At 30.0% G+C, this 17,184-nt stretch overlaps 1 protein-coding gene across 1 annotated transcript; it reads left to right on the top strand.

The window, feature by feature from the left end:
• Nucleotides 1-11,635: 11,635 nt before the first annotated feature.
• Nucleotides 11,636-12,804, top strand: LOC117174500. The gene is made up of 6 exons (XM_033363671.1): nucleotides 11,636-11,726; nucleotides 11,821-11,886; nucleotides 11,975-12,055; nucleotides 12,133-12,360; nucleotides 12,445-12,614; nucleotides 12,715-12,804. The coding sequence occupies exons 1-5, from the start codon at nucleotides 11,693-11,695 to the stop codon at nucleotides 12,576-12,578; spliced, it is 543 nt and encodes a 180-aa protein (XP_033219562.1). The 5' UTR covers nucleotides 11,636-11,692; the 3' UTR covers nucleotides 12,579-12,614; nucleotides 12,715-12,804.
• The last annotated feature ends 4,380 nt before the right edge of the window (nucleotides 12,805-17,184 follow it).

Here is a 17,184-nt window from a genome sequence, read left to right as displayed (position 1 = left end):
GTTTGGAATTGCTTAAGAAAATTATTTAAATAATTAATAATTATTGTCAGTTTAGAAAATCTTATGAAAAATATAGATCGCGAAGACTTTCTTTCTTCATTCTCTAATGAAATTTAGCTAATTTGTTAAAAGTGTGAAAAGTTTGAAATTGCTTATGAAAATGATTTAAGTATTAAATAATTATTGCCAATATAAAAAGTTGTATGGAAAGTAAAGATCTCAAAGACTTTCTATCTTCATTCCCTAATAAAATTGAGCTAATTTGTTAAAAATATGAAAAGTATGAAACTGCTTATGAACATTATTTAAATAATAAATAATTATTGTCAATCTAAAAAGTTTTATAGAAAATAAAGGTCGCAATGACTTTCTTTCTTTATTCCTTAATAAAATTGTAATAATTTGTTCTAAATATGAAAAGTTTGAAATTGCTTATGAAAATTATTTAAATAATTACTAACTATTGTCAATTTAGAAAGTTTTATGAAAAATATAGATCGCAAAAACTGAAATTGAGCAAATTTGTTAGAAGTATGAAATTTTAAATTGATTATGAAAATTATTTAAATAATAAATAATTATTGCCAATCGAAAAAGTTTTATAGAAAATAAAGATCGCAAAGGTTTTTCTTTCTTCCCTAATGAAATTTATCTAATTAGTTAAAAATTTGAAAAGTTTGAAATTGCTTATGAAAATTATTTAAATAATAAATAATTATTGTCAATCTAAAAATTCTCATGGGAAATAAAAATCGCAAAGACTTTCAATCTTCATTCCCTAATAAAGTTTAGCTAATTTGTTAAAAGTATGAAAAGTTTGAAATTGCTTATGAAAATTATTTAAATATTAAATAATTATTGTCCATATAAAAAGTTGTATGAAAAATAAAGATAGCAAAGACTTTCTATCTTCCTTTCCTAATAAAATTGAGCTAATTTGTTAAAAATATGAAAAGTATAAAATTGCTTATGAACATTATTTAAATAATAAATAATTATTGTCAATCTAAAAAGTTTGATGGAAAATAAAGATCGCAGTGACTTTTTTTCTTCTTTCCTTAATAAAATTGAGATTTTTTGTTAAAAATATGAAAAGTTTGACCTTGCTTATGAAAATTATTTCAATAATTACTAATTATTGTTAATTTAGAAAGTTTTATGAAACATATAGATCGCAAAAACTTTCTTTCTTCATTCCCTGATGAATTTGAGCCAATTTGTTAAAAATATGAAAAGTTTGAAATTTCTTACAAAAGTCATTTCAATAATTAATAATTATTGTCAGTCTAACAGCCACGCCAGGATTTTTCACGACGACGGACGACTGAAGCCGACCTTGGCCAAGGTTCAGCATGAGATTCGCCTCCACAAACCACAGACCTTCCGAGAAGCTCCACGCCCAGGTACGAGAAATGCTGCGCGACGGCGTCATCAAGCACACCACCTCCCCATTTAGTTCCGCCGTGGTAGTAGCCGGGAAAAAGGACGGAGAATACCGGTTTTGTGTGGATTACCGGCGGCTGAACACCCAGACCGAGGACGTTCCACAATGCCTGCCTCGTATACACGAGACCCTAAAGGATCTCGGTAACGCCAAGGTTTTCTCAACACTGGACCTGAAGAGCGGCTATTGGCAGATTCCAATGGCTCCCGAGTCACGGCCGTACACTGCCTTCTCAACACCAGGAGGGGGGCAGTTCCAGTTCCGGGTGATGCCGCTCGGACTTAAAAACGCACCAGGAACCTTCCAGAACCTCATGCGGCAGGTCCTCGCCGAGCAATGGGGAAGCTTCGCCATCGCTTACCTTGACGACATCGTCATCTACTCCACCGACTGAGAAGAGCACCTCACCCATCTCGGCTTGGTCTTGGAGCGACTGGCCATCTACGGACTCACCGTGGCCCCGAAAAAGTGTAGCTTCGGGAGAACCTCACTACCATACCTCGGACATGTCGTCGGCACCGGAGGAAACACGGCCCAGCCGGTGCACATCGAGGCCATCCGGAACGCTCCACCTCCACGGAATCGCAAGACCCTGCGTTCCTTCATTGGGCTCTGCAACTGGGTCAAGGAGTACATTCCAAACTCCTCGGAAATCCTCGCTCCGCTAACGGACATGCTGTCGACAAAACTCCCGTTCAAATGGACGAACGAACTGCAAGAGAAGTTTGAGGAGGCTAAGCTCGCTTTCCAGAAACCCCAGAGCCTCAGCAGACCAGATCCAAACTTGACGTTCGTGTTGCAGACAGATGCAAGCGCGAAGGGCATGGGCGCAGTCCTCATGCAAAAAGATCTCGATGGGAAAAGGCGCATCATCTCCTTCGCCTGCGCCAAATTTCCGGAGACCGAGTCCAGATTAAATTAAAATACTAATTTGTAATTCTTGTGTGTTTTAAAATTTCCTTTTTCATTTTAAATACCGGGGTTAGAAAGCACAGATTTTGTTTCATTATGATATTTCGTATTAAAATTTTATAGTTTAATTTAATTACGGTTATTTGTATAAGAGTCGTTTTATAAGTTGTTTTACTTTTATGTTTTTCTTACAAATGTATTTTTCTTTTCGATCTCGTGTTTCTTTTAATTTTAAGTTTCATGTACTTTAGCATGCGATATCTCGAGTTCGTTTTAATTTTAAGTTTTCAGCATTTTATCCGGCGATATCGAATAGTTTCAACTTTAGGTCTTTCTTTTTAATGTTAAATCTTCTATTTTACTGCTTGTGCTCTACCTGTAAGTAATTGTATTTTTGCTAGTTTTGTACTTTTGCATTCTCTTATTTTGTATTTTGCCGCACACGAAGCTCGCGCGACTTCGCCCAACGCGCCATATTGTCGCTAGACAGTTCGGGTGCGCGCTCACCATGGCGAGTAGAAGAGATGAACCGGGCAGCCGACGCGCCCCTCCATCAGCGAAGCGAGTGGCCGAGAGGACCGCGCCAATCGCCGGCCGGCCCACCTCCCGGCCATCGGACATAAAAGCGGGTGCGTGCAAGCAAAGGCACGCACTTCTACTCAGGTTTTCAGCTGGGTAACCTCAGTCCCCTGGTCGCTTTCGGCTAACTTTTGTAAGTCACTTTTTGAGAATAAAGTGCTTTCGAGTCCAAACAAAACTCCAGGTTGTTGTCCTTTTTCTCTTGAGAAAAATACCTTGCTCTCGCACTCCTCTCTCCTTCTCTCTCCTTTCCTCTCTTCACTCACTCTGTCTCTCTCTCACTTCTCTAGGGTCAGTACGCTCCTTGCAGCCCCGCCCGCACACTTTACTTTCTCTAGGGTCGGTAAGCTTCCTCGCAGCCCCGACCGAAATCTTTATACCTCTCTCTCTCTTTCTCTAGGGTCGGTAAGCTCCTTGCAGCCCCGCCCACAATCTTTCTTCCTTCCAGAGGTCGGCAAACCCAGAAATCCTCGTCCCGGTAAGCGCACCCGAGTTCGTCGATGCTTGACTGCGCTCCGATACGTCCTCCAAGACTCCGGTTTTCCTCTCGTAGAGGACCTACGCCCTTCCTCCTACTCCGCCTCTAACAGCACTCCCAAGGCTATCGTTCGATCGGCAGATCTCCTTCCCGATTCCCTGAAGGTCTACTTCGTCCGGCACTCAACCTCTTCCGCCGCTTCTTCGGGCCGCAGAAACCCAGCGCAGTCCATGGCCCAGCTGGATGCCTTCTTGCGGGCAAACAACCGGACCTTGCCCGTAAGAGGAGAGATCCAGCCCCAGAAAGCCTAAGCCGCGGTAAAGCAACCTCTGCCCAGGAGGGCGCGAACTCCTCGCCGCGCCCGAGAAGACCAGCGCTATCTTCATCGTCGTCGCCGTCGTGGTGAGAAACCCTGCCTCAGGAGAGGTCCAGACCTCTCCACACGACCAACGACCGAGCTCTCATCCGCTCATGGACAGGCCTCCACTCGCTTGGCCATCCACAATCTCCTCTCCAATATTCTCTCAACTTTAGATCAAGTCGGGACAACCACACACCCCCGGCTTGTATCAAAGACTTTCTTTCTTCATTCCCTGATGAAATTGAGCGAATTTGTTAAAAATATGAAAATCTTGATATTGCTTATGAAAATTATTTCAATAAAAAATAATTATTGTCAATCAGAAAGTTTTATGGAAAATAAAGATCGCAAAGACTTTCTTTCTTCATTCCCTGATGAAATTGAGCTTATTTGTTAAAAATATGAAAAGTTTAAATGGATTATGAAAATTATTTAAATAATAAATAATTATTGCCAATCGAAAAAGTTTTATGGAAAATAAAGATCGCAAAGACTTTCTATCTCCATGCCCTAATAAAATTGAGCTAATTTGTTAAAAATATGAAAAGTTTAAATTGATTGAGAAAATTATTTAAATAATAAATAATTATTGCCAATCGAAAAAGTTTAATGGAAAATAAAGATCACAAAGGTTTTCTTTCTTGATTCCCTAATGAAATTTAGCTAATTTGTTAAAAATATGAAAAGTTTGAAATAGCTTATTAATATTATTTAAATAATTAATAATTATTGTCAATCTAAAAAGTTTAATGGAAAATAAAAATCGCGAAGATTTTCTTTCTTCATTCCCTGATGAAATTCAGCCAATATGTTAAAAATATGAAAAGTTTTATATTTCTTATGAAGATTATTTTAATAATTAATAATTATTGCCAGTCTAAACAGTTTTATGGAAAATAAAGATCGCAAAGAATTTCTATCTTCATTTCCTGATAAAATTGATGTAATTTGTTAAAAATATGAAAAGTTTGAAATTGCTTATGAAAATTATTTAAATAATTAATAATTATTGTCAATTTAGAAAATTTTATGAAAAATATAGATCGCAAAGACTTTCTTTCTTCATTCCCTAATAAAATTGAGCTAATTTGTTAAAAATATGAAAAGTTTGAAATCGATTATGAAAATTATATAAATAATAAATAATTATTGTCAATATAAAAATTTGTATGGAAAATAAAAATCGCAAAGACTTTCTATCTTCATTCCCTGATAAAACTGAGCTAATTTGTTAAAAATATGAAAAGTTTAAATTGATCATCAAAATTATTTAAATAATAAATAATTATTGTCAATACAAAAAGCTTTATGCAAAATAAAGATCGCAAAGACTTTCTTTCTTAATTCCCTAATGAAATTTAGCTAATTCGTTAAAAGTATGAAAAGTTTGAAATTGCTTATGAAAATTATTTCAATTTTAAATAATTATTGTCAATATAAAAAGTTTTATAAAAAATAAGGATCGCAAAGACTTTCTTTCTTCAGTCCCTGATGAAATTGAGCCAATTTGTTAGAAATATGGCAAGCTTAAATTGAATATGAAAATTATTTAAATAATAAATAATTATTGTCAATCTAAAAATTTTTATGGAAAATAAAAATCGCAAAGACTTTCTATCTTCATTCCCTAATAAAACTGAGCTAACTTGTTAAAAATATGAAAATTTTAAATTTATTATGAACATTATTTAAATAATAAATAATTATTGTCAATCTAAAAAGTTTTATGGAAAATAAAGGTCGCAAAGCCTTTCTATCCTCATTCTCCAATTAGATTGAGCTATGTTAAGAATATGAAAAGTTTGAAATTTCTTAAGAAAATTATTTAAATATTAAATAATTATTTTCAATATAAAAAGTTTTATGGAAAATAAAGATCGCAAAGACTTTCTATCTTCATTCCCTAATAAAACTGAGCTAACTTGTTAAAAATATGAAAATTTTAAATTGATTATGAAAATTATATAAATAATAAATACTTATTTGGAATCTAAAAAGTTTTATTGAAAAATATGGATCGCAAAAACTGTTTTTCTTCATTCCCTGATGAAATTGAGCGAATTTGTTAAAAATATGAAAAGTTTTATATTGCTTATGGAAATTATTTAAATAACAAATTATTATTGTCAATCCAAAAAGTTTTATGGAAAATGAAGATCGCAAAGACTTTCTTTCTTCATTCCCTAATGAAATTCAGCTTATTTGTTAAAAGTATGAAAAGTTTGAAATTGCTTATGTAAATTATTTAAATATTAAATAAGTATTGTCAATCTAAAAAGTTTTATGGAAAATAAAGATCGCAAAGACTTTCTATCTTCATGCCCTAATAAAATTGAGCTAATTTTTTAAGAATATGAAAAGTTTGAAATTGCTAATGAAAATTATTTAAATAATAAATAATTATTGTCAATATAAAAATTTTTATGGAAAATAAAAATCGCAAAGACTTTTTATCTTCATTTCCTAATAAAACTGAGCTAACTTGTTAAAAATATGAAATTAATTTAAATAATAAATAATTATTGTGAATCTAAAAACTTGTATTGAAAAATATGGATCGCAAAGATTTTCTTTCTTCATTCCCTGACGAAATTGAGCGAATTTGTTAAAAGAATGAAAAGTTTAAAATTGCTTATGAAAATTATTTAAATATTATATAATTATTGTCAATATAAAAAGTTTTATGGAGAATAAAGATCGCAAAGACTTTCTATATTCATTCCTTAATAAAATTGAGCTACTTTGATAAAAATATGAAAAGGATGAAATTGCTTATTAACATTATTTAAATAATAAATAATTATTGTCAATCTAAAAAGTTTTATGGAAAATAAAGATCGCAAAAACTTTCTTTCTTCAGTCCCTGATGAAATTGAACCAATTTGTTAGAAATATGAAAAGTTTAAATTGAATTTGAAAATTATTTAAATAATACATAATTATTGTCAATCTAAAAATTTTTATGGAAAATAAAAATCGCAAAGACTTTCTATCTCCATTCCCTAACAAAACTGAGCTAATTTGTTAAGAATATGAAAAGTTTGAAATTTCTTACGAAAATTATTTAAATATTAAATATTTATTGTCAATCTAAAAATTTTTATGGAAAATAAAAATCGCAAAGACTTTCTATCTTCATTCCCTAATAAAAATGAGCTAATTTGTTAAGAATATGAAAATTTTGAAATTGCTTACGAAAATTATTTAAATATTAAATAATTATTTTCAATATAAAAAGTTTTATGGAAAATAAAGATCGCAAAGACTTTCTATCTTCATGCCCTAATAAAATTGAGCTAGTTTGTTAAAAATATGAAAAGTTTGAAATTTCTTATGAAAATTATTTAAATAATAAACAATTATTGTCAACCTAAAAAGTTTAATGGAAAATAAAGATCGCAATGACTTTCTTTCTTCATTCCTTAATAAAATTGAGATAATATGTTAAAAATATGAAAAGTTTGAAATTGCTTATGAAAATTATTTAAATAATTAATCATTATTGTCAATTTAGAAAGTTTTATGAAAAATATAGATCGCAAAAACTTTCTTTCTTCATTCCCTGATGAAATTGAGCCAACTTGTTAAAAATATAAAAGTTTAAGTTGATTATGAAAATTATATAAATAATAAATAATTGTTACCAATCGAAAAAGTTTTATGGAAAATAAAGATCGCAAAGGTTTTCTTTCTTCACTGCCTAATGAAATTTTGCTAATTTATTAAAAATATGAAAAGTTTGAAATTGCTTATGAAAATTATTTAAACAATTAATAATTATTGTCAATCTAAATGTTTAATGGAAAATAAAGATCGTAGTCTTTCTTTCTTCATTCCCTGATGAAATTGAACCAATTTGTTAAACTTATAAAAAGTTTAAATTGATTATGAAAATTAATTAAATAATAAATAATTATTGTCAATCTAAACATTTTTATGGAAAATAAAAATCGCAAAGACTTTCTTTCTTCATTTCCTGATGAAATTGAGCCAATTTGTTAAAAATATCAAAAGTTTGAAGTCGATTATGAAAATTATTTAAATAATAAATTATTATTGTCAATATAAGAAGTTTTATGGAAAATAAAGATCGCAAAGACTTTCTATCTTCATTCCTTAATAAAATTGATCTAATTTGTGAAAAATATGAAAAGTATGAAATTGCTTATAAAAATTATTTAAATCATTACTAATTATTGTCAATTTAGAAAGTTTTATGAAAAATATTTATCGCAAAAACTTTCTCTCTTCATTCCCTGATGAAATTGAGCCAATTTGTTAAAAATATGAAAAGTTTGAATTGATTATGAAAATTATTTAAATAATAAATAATTATTGTCAATCTAGAAAGTTTGATGGAAAATAAAGATCGCAAAGACTTTCTATCTTCATTCTCCAATAAAATTGAGCTAATTTGTTAAAAATACGAAAAGTATGAAATTGCTTATGAACATTATTTGAATAATAAATAATTATTGTCAATCTAAAAAGTTTAATGGAAAATAAAGATCGCAATGACTTTCTTTCTTCATTCCTTCATAAAATTGAGATAATATGTTAAAAATATGAAAAGTTTGAAATTGCTTATGAAAATTATTTAAATAATTACTAATTAATGTCAATTTAGAAAGTTATATGAAAAATATAGATCGCAAAAACTTTCTTTCTTCATTCCCTGATGAAATTTAGCCAATTTGTTAAAAATATGAAAGGTTTGAAATTGATTATGAAAATTATTTAAATAATAAATAATTATTGTCAATCTAGAAAGTTTTGTGAAAAATATAGATCGCAAAGACTTTCATTCCCTAATAAAATTGAGCTAATTTGTTAAAAATATGAAAAGTTTGAAATTACTTATGAAAATTATTTAAACAATTAATAATTATTGTCAATCTAAAAAGTTTAATGGAAAATAAAGATCGCAGTCTTTCTTTCTTCATTCCCTGATGAAATTGAACCAATTTGTTAAAATTATGAAAAGTTTAAATTGATTATGAAAATTAATTAAATAATAAATAATTATTGTCAATCTAAACATTTTTATGCAAAATAAAAATCGCAAAGACTTTCTTTCTTCATTTCCGGATGAAATTGAGCCAATTTTTTAAAAATATGAGAAGTTTGAAGTCGATTTTGAAAATTATTTAAATAATAAATAATTATTGTCAATATAAGAAGTTTTATGGAAAATAAAGGTCGCAAAGACTTTCTATTTTCATTCCTTAATAAAATTGATCTAATTTGTGAAAAATACGAAAAGTTTGAAATTGCTTATAAAAATTATTTAAATAATTACTAATTATTGTCAATTTAGAGAGTTTTATGAAAAATGTCGATCGCAAAAACTTTCTTTCTTCATGCCCTGATGAAATTTAGCCAATTTGTTAAAAATATGAAAAGTTATAAATTGATTATGAAAATTATTTAAATAATAAATAATTATTGTGAATATAGAAAGTTTTATGAAAAATATAGATCGCAAAGACTGTCATTCCCTAATAAAATTGAGCTAATTTGTTAAAAATATGAAAAGTTTGAAATTGCTTATGAAAATTATTTAAATAATTAATAATTATTGGCTATTTAAAAAGTTTTATGAATGATATAGATAGCAAAGACTTTCTTTCTTCATTCTCTGGTGAAATTGAGTTGGATTGTTAAAAATACGAAAAGTTTAAAATTACTTATTAAATTTATTTAAATAGTTAATAATTATTGTCAGTCTAGAAAGTTTTATGAAAAATATAGATCGCAAAGACTTTCTCTCTTCATTCCCTGATGAAATTTAGCCAATTTGTTAAAAATATGAAAAGTTTGAAATTGATTATGAAAATTATTTAAATGATAAATAATTATTGTCAATCTAGAAAGTTTTATGAAAAATATAGATCGCAAAGACTTTCATTCTCTAATAAAATGGAGTTAATTTGTTAAACATATGAAAAGTTTGAAATTGCTTATGAAAATTATTTAAATAATTTTTAATTATTGGCTATTTAAAAATTTTTATGAATGATATAGATAGCAAAGACTTTCTTTCTTCATTCTCTGGTGAAATTGAGTTGGTTTGTTAAAAATAAAAAAAGATTGAAATTACTTATGAAAATTATTTACATAGTTAATAATTTTTGTCAGTCTAGAAAGTTTTATGAAAAATATAGATCGCAAAGACTTTCTTTCTTCATTCCCTGATGAAATTTAGCCAATTTCTTAAGAATATGAAAAGTTTGATATTGATTATGAACATTATTTAAATAATAAGTAATTATTGTCAATCTAAAAAGTTTTAAGGAAAATAAAGATCGCAAACACTTTCTTTCTTCATTCCCTGATGAAATTGAGTTAATTTGTTAAAAATACGAAAAGTTTGATATAACTTGTGAAAATTATTTATATAATTAATAATTATTATCAATCTAGAAAGTTTTATGTAAAATATGGATCGCAAAGACTTTCTTTCTTCATTTCCTGATGAATTTGAGCCAATTTGTTAAAAATATAAAAACTTTAAATTGATTATGAAAATTAATTGAATAATAAATAATTATTGCCAATCGAAAAAGTTTTATGGAAAATAAAGATTGCAAAGGTTTTCTTTCTTGATCCCCTAATGAAATTTAGCTATTTTGTTAAAAATATGAAAAGGTTGAAATTGCTTATGAAGATTATTTAAATAATAAATAGTTATTGTCAATCTAAAAAGTTTTATGGAAAATAAAGACCGCAAAGACTTTCTTTCTTCATTCCTTAATAAAATTGAGCTAATTCGTTAAAAATATTAAAAGTTTGAAATTGCTTATGAAAATTATTTATATAATTAATAATTATTGGCTATTTAAAAGTTTTATGAAAAATATAGATAGCAGAGACTTTCTTTCACAACTAATTGGCCCCATTTCTTTACGAAATCAAGAAGGATGGTAAATTAGGAATAATTATTATTGTTTATTTAATCAATTTCCATTCACAAATTAAAGGTCTGGTATTAAAATATGTTTATTTTAAGCTAACGGTTATTGCCCCTTTTTTTAATTTTCATTTACCGAAATATTATTACTGAAAGTTTAACATAAGTTTTTATATCATTTACTATATATGTAACATATTTCATATATATTTTTTTGCGCGAAATAATGAAATATACATTGCGTTTTAATTTGTATCGACATACTTTTTTTTTCATTTATAAACCAATAGCAGAGAGGTGCATCGTCACAGAAGACCCTTCCAATAAAATACACGTACATAAAAAGGATTTTTGATGGAAGAAGGGACACTGTCCATGTACAGACGATAAGGGATTACAAACCAGAGCACATAATGGATTTCTTCAAAGAAAAAATATATGAAGTTGATTTTTTCCGATTAAAGATGGCGCATTACCCTACAATGCTTACATTCGTCTTCTAGGAGGTAGGTCATTAGTATTATTAGCTGACATTGTTCAGCTTGTAATGTAAATACTTAAATTTTGTTTATAGTGAGTAAAGAAGACCTAGAAGAAAAAAAACTAAGCGTATAGCGGTTCCTGTCGTTCATCACGACGACAAGGATCTTGAAAGGAAGAAACGCGACGATGCAAGAAAGTCATCGATATCTAGCAGAAAAGTCGATGTTGATGCTAACATGAAGAATGTGCGAGAGCTTAAAAAAAAGTAGAGAAGGAAGCGAGAAAACGAAAGCATGTATGCCATTTCTTTTCTCCATTTACACTTTAATTAACATTATTCTCCTTTTTCAACTGATAAAAATATTTTATTTATTGCAGGATCTGCAGAAAGAAGTTAGCAGAATTTTACTGGCGGAACTGCCGGAAAAGAAGAAGTGCAATTGCGACAACATAAAATACCAGGATATGGACAAAAAAGTTTGCATGCTTGAGTCGCAGATGGTGGAATAAAGCGTGAAAATTCGGATGTTGGAAGACGCAATACTTCAGTTACAGACAAGTATAAAGAACTTCTGGAAAAGTTTATAACCTTATACTTTAAAGTATTCTGAAATTAAAAATAAATCAATTGCTCCATTTTTATTATATTTCAGCAAAGAATGAGACAGTATTAAGCCCAGCAACTGGAAACATGAACATAAAAATGACGGAAACATCTGGTAAATATAAACTATATTTTAAAAAATTACTATGAACATGAATGCGTTTATATTTTAATAACGTTAAAAACATATTTCTATGTTTTAGAAACTTCGAAGTTGAAAGAAGCCATAGAGCGTCCGAACGTCGATTCCAAGCATTCGGATAATAAAAGGAAAGAAGAATCTCGTAAGTATAATTACATTTAACCTTTTTTTACTCAAGCTTAAGGCTGAAATCTTCCATTGTATAATAATATTTTTCAGACACATCAAAAGATACAGGATCTGGAATGAGGATGCTCATTGACTCATATTGCCTTTCGGACGAGGAAGAGTTGATCTCACCTGATTCTTCACCGATCTCATTACGTGTGACTCCAGAGAAGCAACTGATGACTCCTGATCTAAAAAGAAATCTACATACTCCAGGATGGAAGACTCCGGAATGGGTTTATAACTCATTTCTGAGTCACAATAAAGTTGTAAATTCATGTGAGTTCTCCTCAAGTGCCTTAGCAGATGTAAATTCAGCAATAGATGCAAAGTTTATACTTATATATGTGTTGTTTTTTGAAGGTGAAGACCCATTTGAGTTTCCTCATACCTCCCCCAGTTACGAGAACAAGCCGAAAATGGATTTTTTTCTATGCGGGAAAATCTGCATCGTGGAAGAAAACGAAGACTCAACAGAGGTGATGAAAAAAGAATAACCTTCCCACAAATTCGGGAAATAAAGGTTCTGTCAGGTAATTTATCCAGAATTCTGTACAAGCTGTATTTACTAATTTTTTGTAAGTACTTAATACATAAATATATATAAAAAACATAATTTTTCACTTGTTTTAGTTGCAAATATCACCGAGACTCATAAGAGTAGAAACTTCGACCAGGAAGATGTGAAATCAAACATACGAACAATCAAACATGAACGCTGGGGTATGTGTAAACGTACAGTGTAATTATTAGGACTTATTCTGTCTATTATATACACTTTTCATAATTCACATATTTATACATTTGTAATGCATTTCAAATTTTAGAACTGCCGAAGAAGTGTCTCTCTAGGCCAGAAGACAAAAGTTACGGTTTAGATGAAATGGTACGTATAATATAGAAATTCATTAGTTGCGAACATAAGTCAAGTACTTATTTATAATCCCTTGTGAAATAAAAATCTTTTTAAAATATTTCAGATGCCGCCAATTGATGTCCCAGGAAAAATAAGAGCGCAATGGGGAGATATATACAGGGGGTGCCCTAAGGACTCCTTATTTGTAAAAGCCATGAGGGTACAAATCTGGCCACTTGAAACGCTGATGAACAGGAGCATCACCAACAAAGTGTAACAACGGTTCGCAGGAAGGTCACCTACAAGGCCATTATCACCTGACAGATACAATACTCTGAAGGGTCAGTATGCATCTTTTTGAAAATCAGGTTAAATGAATTGATATTTGAAAAAGTGCGTGACAGTTTATTTTGATATATTTCAACTTGTTATTATCGGAAACTGATTATGCAACGCCGTTCAAAGAGGATTCCGGAAAAGGACATATTAAAAGTTGGGCATTACATAGGTGAAAAAATAAATGACCTGAACCGAAACCTGAAAAATTTGGAAAAGCTTAATCGGCTACAAATTGTATATTCGTCACTACATTGATGTATTTTATAAAAAATTCGCCGTTCCGACTAGAAAATTTAATAATTCACTTAGATTCTCTTATGTTGACTGAAACCCCTTACTTGATGAAAAATCCCCCTCGCTTGTAAGAAATCAATGTTTTTTGGGTATAAGAAGAACTGTTTGGTTACAAATTTATTTGTTTTCGTTGCAAATTTAACTTTTTAATTACAAAATTGAACTTTTTTAGTTAAAATTTCAATTATTTCGTGGAAGATGTACCTATTTTATAACTGAAAATGTAACCATATTCATTTTTTGATTAAATATAGATTTTTTTATTTGAAAACTTGCAAAAAAGCCGTGATCTTGGCTTGAGATTAATACAAGTCTTGTAAAAAAGTTGCTCCTTTCTGATTGACAATGCCTCTTTTTCAGATTAAAAATTCAGCAATTTCTTTTTTAATGATTTGACTGAAAATCCTCCTTTGTTTCGAAATTCCCTGCTTTACTGAAAATTAATATTTCTTAGTTAAAAATACAATTTTTCCGTTGAAAATTAATCTGGTTTGGTAAATAATTCAACCACTTTGTTGAACATTGCATTTTTGTGTGTGAAAATTGAGTTTATTATCTTAGGATTTAAATATTCCCTTTTTAGTAAAAACTTTCAACTTCAGGTTTTATAGCTTGAATTCCTCACTATTTATTTTATTAGTTGTATTTCAACTAATTTAGAATAAGAGATTATAAATAAGTATTGTATGCATTATATGTAATATTAAGAGAATTAAATTAACTAAGGCAAACCAAGCAGAAACAATGTACTATTTAATAAATTAGAGAATGAACGAGTAAATATTTAAAAATATCACCTGTCAATAAATGGAAAGAGGAGTTAATAAAAATCTGTCAAACAATTATATGCATTTTTGGCTTGTGTAATCTACATATTATTAATATTAGACAATATAGCATATGGTATTATAATTTAATAATGATTATTCGCATTTAATGTTGAACTTGACTTTGGGAAAAACCTGAGTCTTGTGGAATATTTGCGACATTTTGGTCTCGGGTTACTTAAGTAACTTGGCTCACGGATCACTTGGTTGACTGGCGTGTCACTTAGGTCTTGGTTCACTTGGGTCCTGGGGCACATGGGTCTTGGGGATACTTGGGTCTTGGGGCATAAGGCTCTTGAGGCATTTGGGTCTTGGAGCACTTGAGCCTCAGGGCACTTGGGTCTCTTGGGCTTAAACTAAAGAGTTGCAATTCTCTTGATAATATTATTAGGATGCAAATAAATGAAGTAAATTTATTTCATGGTGGACATATATTATATAGCACTGGATATCCAAGATTAGCATTATATGTAATAATGATGGCAGAATTATATTAATTGTGCAGAACAAGATAAAAAATGTATTATCTAATAAAATAGAGACAAGTGGAGGTTTGAAAATGTATACCGCCAATAAATACAAAAAAAATTGAATGCAAATATCTTTTGGGTCTTGGGGCACTTGGGTGTTGGGACACTTGGGTCACTTGGATCTTAGGGCACTTGAGTCTTGGGTCACTTGGGTCTTCGGGAACTTGGGTCTTGGGTCACTTGGGTCTTGGAGAACTTTGGTCTTGGGGCACTTGGGTCTTGGGTCACTTGGGTCCGAATTTCCCATTAGCCCCATGCACGTATTTTCAGCAGGGTTAAAGATATAGATTTTAGTGAAAATGTAAGCTCAGTGCCCTCGGTGACAACAGTGAATATAGTGTCATATTTTATTCAATCTTACAGTTTTTACACTGCAAAGCAAGTGAAAGCATATACAAGTTTGGCAGCTTATAAGTTTTATGAAGCTGGTTTTGTGGTGAAAGTGAAGTGCAAGCAGTTCAATAATACTTTTCTGCTTCTGAGTGAGGTTATAGTATAACAATACAGTATTTTTAGTTTTAACTTAATATTCTAGTTATAACTTATATTTTCTATGAGTATTAACATTAAGGAATATTCGTGTGTAGTATTGAATTTATTTCAATTTAAGCTGTCAAATTCCATTGCTGATGTAAATGGCGATGACTGTTTATTGAGATTTCGATGTTAGGATCAGCCTTTTATAAGAGCGATCTCCTCGCAGGATTAAAAAACTCAAGTGATATTATGAAGTGTTAAAATTGAATTCTTCTTTCCCAGCTTAATGTAAATAAGTGGTATTTTTACATAAATCTATAAAAAAAAATATTTTTTCCATGAGAAATACCGAAATTGTACGTCTAAAAAAAGTGTACGAAAATTCAAGATTTTTCTTGATACAGAAAAGCAAACAATACCAATTTAAAGAATCTCTACTTTATGCTAATACATTTTCCATTTTCCCTGGCTCACATAAATAATTTTCTACCAAAAACGACAACTTTTACTATAAAATACGCGAATTTTTAACCCAAAAGGAATATACTTTGAACCCAAAGTGACAAATTTATGTGTACAGTTAGATAATAAATTTTCACAAGAAAAAAAGATTTTTCAAATAAAATACTTATATTTTTGAACAAGGAAATGAATTTCTAAATACAATTATGAATGTTGAATTAATTAAAAGGATTTTTAAGTAAAATTTACATTCTCCTATGACAAATAACGAAAAAAGACAACTTTTACAACAAAATACACGAATTTTTAATCAAAAAGGGATATACTTTGAACCCAAAGTGAAAAAGTTATGTGTACAGATAGATATTAAATTTTCACAAGAAAAAAAGGTTTTTCAGATAAAATACTTATATTTTTGATCAAGTAAATGAATTTGTAAATACAATTATGAATCTTGACTTAATTAAAAGGATTCTTAAGCATCATTTATATTCTCCTATGACAAATAACCCTCTTCGCAGATAGGTGGTAGCGTGGCAGTGAACTTTCCCTTTTTAGAGCGGCTCCTTTTTCATAACCTAATTTTTGACAAGGCACCCCTACCGAAAGAAATCTCAGAGTATATTCTAAAGATTCTCTAGGGTCAGAGAAGCTCAGAGAAATTCTCCGCAGACACTCAGGTAGATATATTCGAAAGTCCAGGCAGTTCTTTTAAATGTTTTAAAGCATTTAAATAGTCCTTTTCGAAATTGAAATAGAAATACGATCACAAATAAAAAGCAGAGAGGCTGAAATTAAAATAAGGATTCGATCATAAATAACAAGCAGAGGGGCTATATCAATAGAGTAGCCGACACTCAAGGGTTCTTTGTTAAGCTTTCGGATTAAAATTTAGAAGTCGATTTTCTAAATTTCATAGTTAACAGCCTAAAAGAAATAATAATTCGGAATCTACGGATTTCGATGATTTCAGATATCTAACTTTTTTTTTAAATGCTTAAAATTGGAATTAACACGTTTCTCGTAAATAGAATGAGATACGCCAAAAAAGGCAACATTTTTTAATCCAACTAGAAAATTGTATATTAGTATATAAGTCATAATTATAAATAAGTATATTAAGAAAATTCATTGATTAAAAAAAAGTGTTAATAATTTGAAGAGAAATTTAAAAAGGGAGAGTCAGATTAGCGACGGCCAACTACTGTAAATAACTCTGCCCGCCCGGTACGTAACGAATACAAAAGGAACATTATATTACCGTCGCGCCACTCTTAAAAGGACCTTAAGAAAGGACCCAAATCTCTCAGACTATCTC

This window comes from Belonocnema kinseyi, chromosome 6 (assembly GCF_010883055.1).
Source record: "Belonocnema kinseyi isolate 2016_QV_RU_SX_M_011 chromosome 6, B_treatae_v1, whole genome shotgun sequence".
Lineage (NCBI taxonomy): Eukaryota > Metazoa > Arthropoda > Insecta > Hymenoptera > Cynipidae > Belonocnema > Belonocnema kinseyi.
The sequence above is the reverse complement of the archived record's forward strand: the minus strand, read 5'-3'. Positions and strand labels throughout refer to the sequence as shown.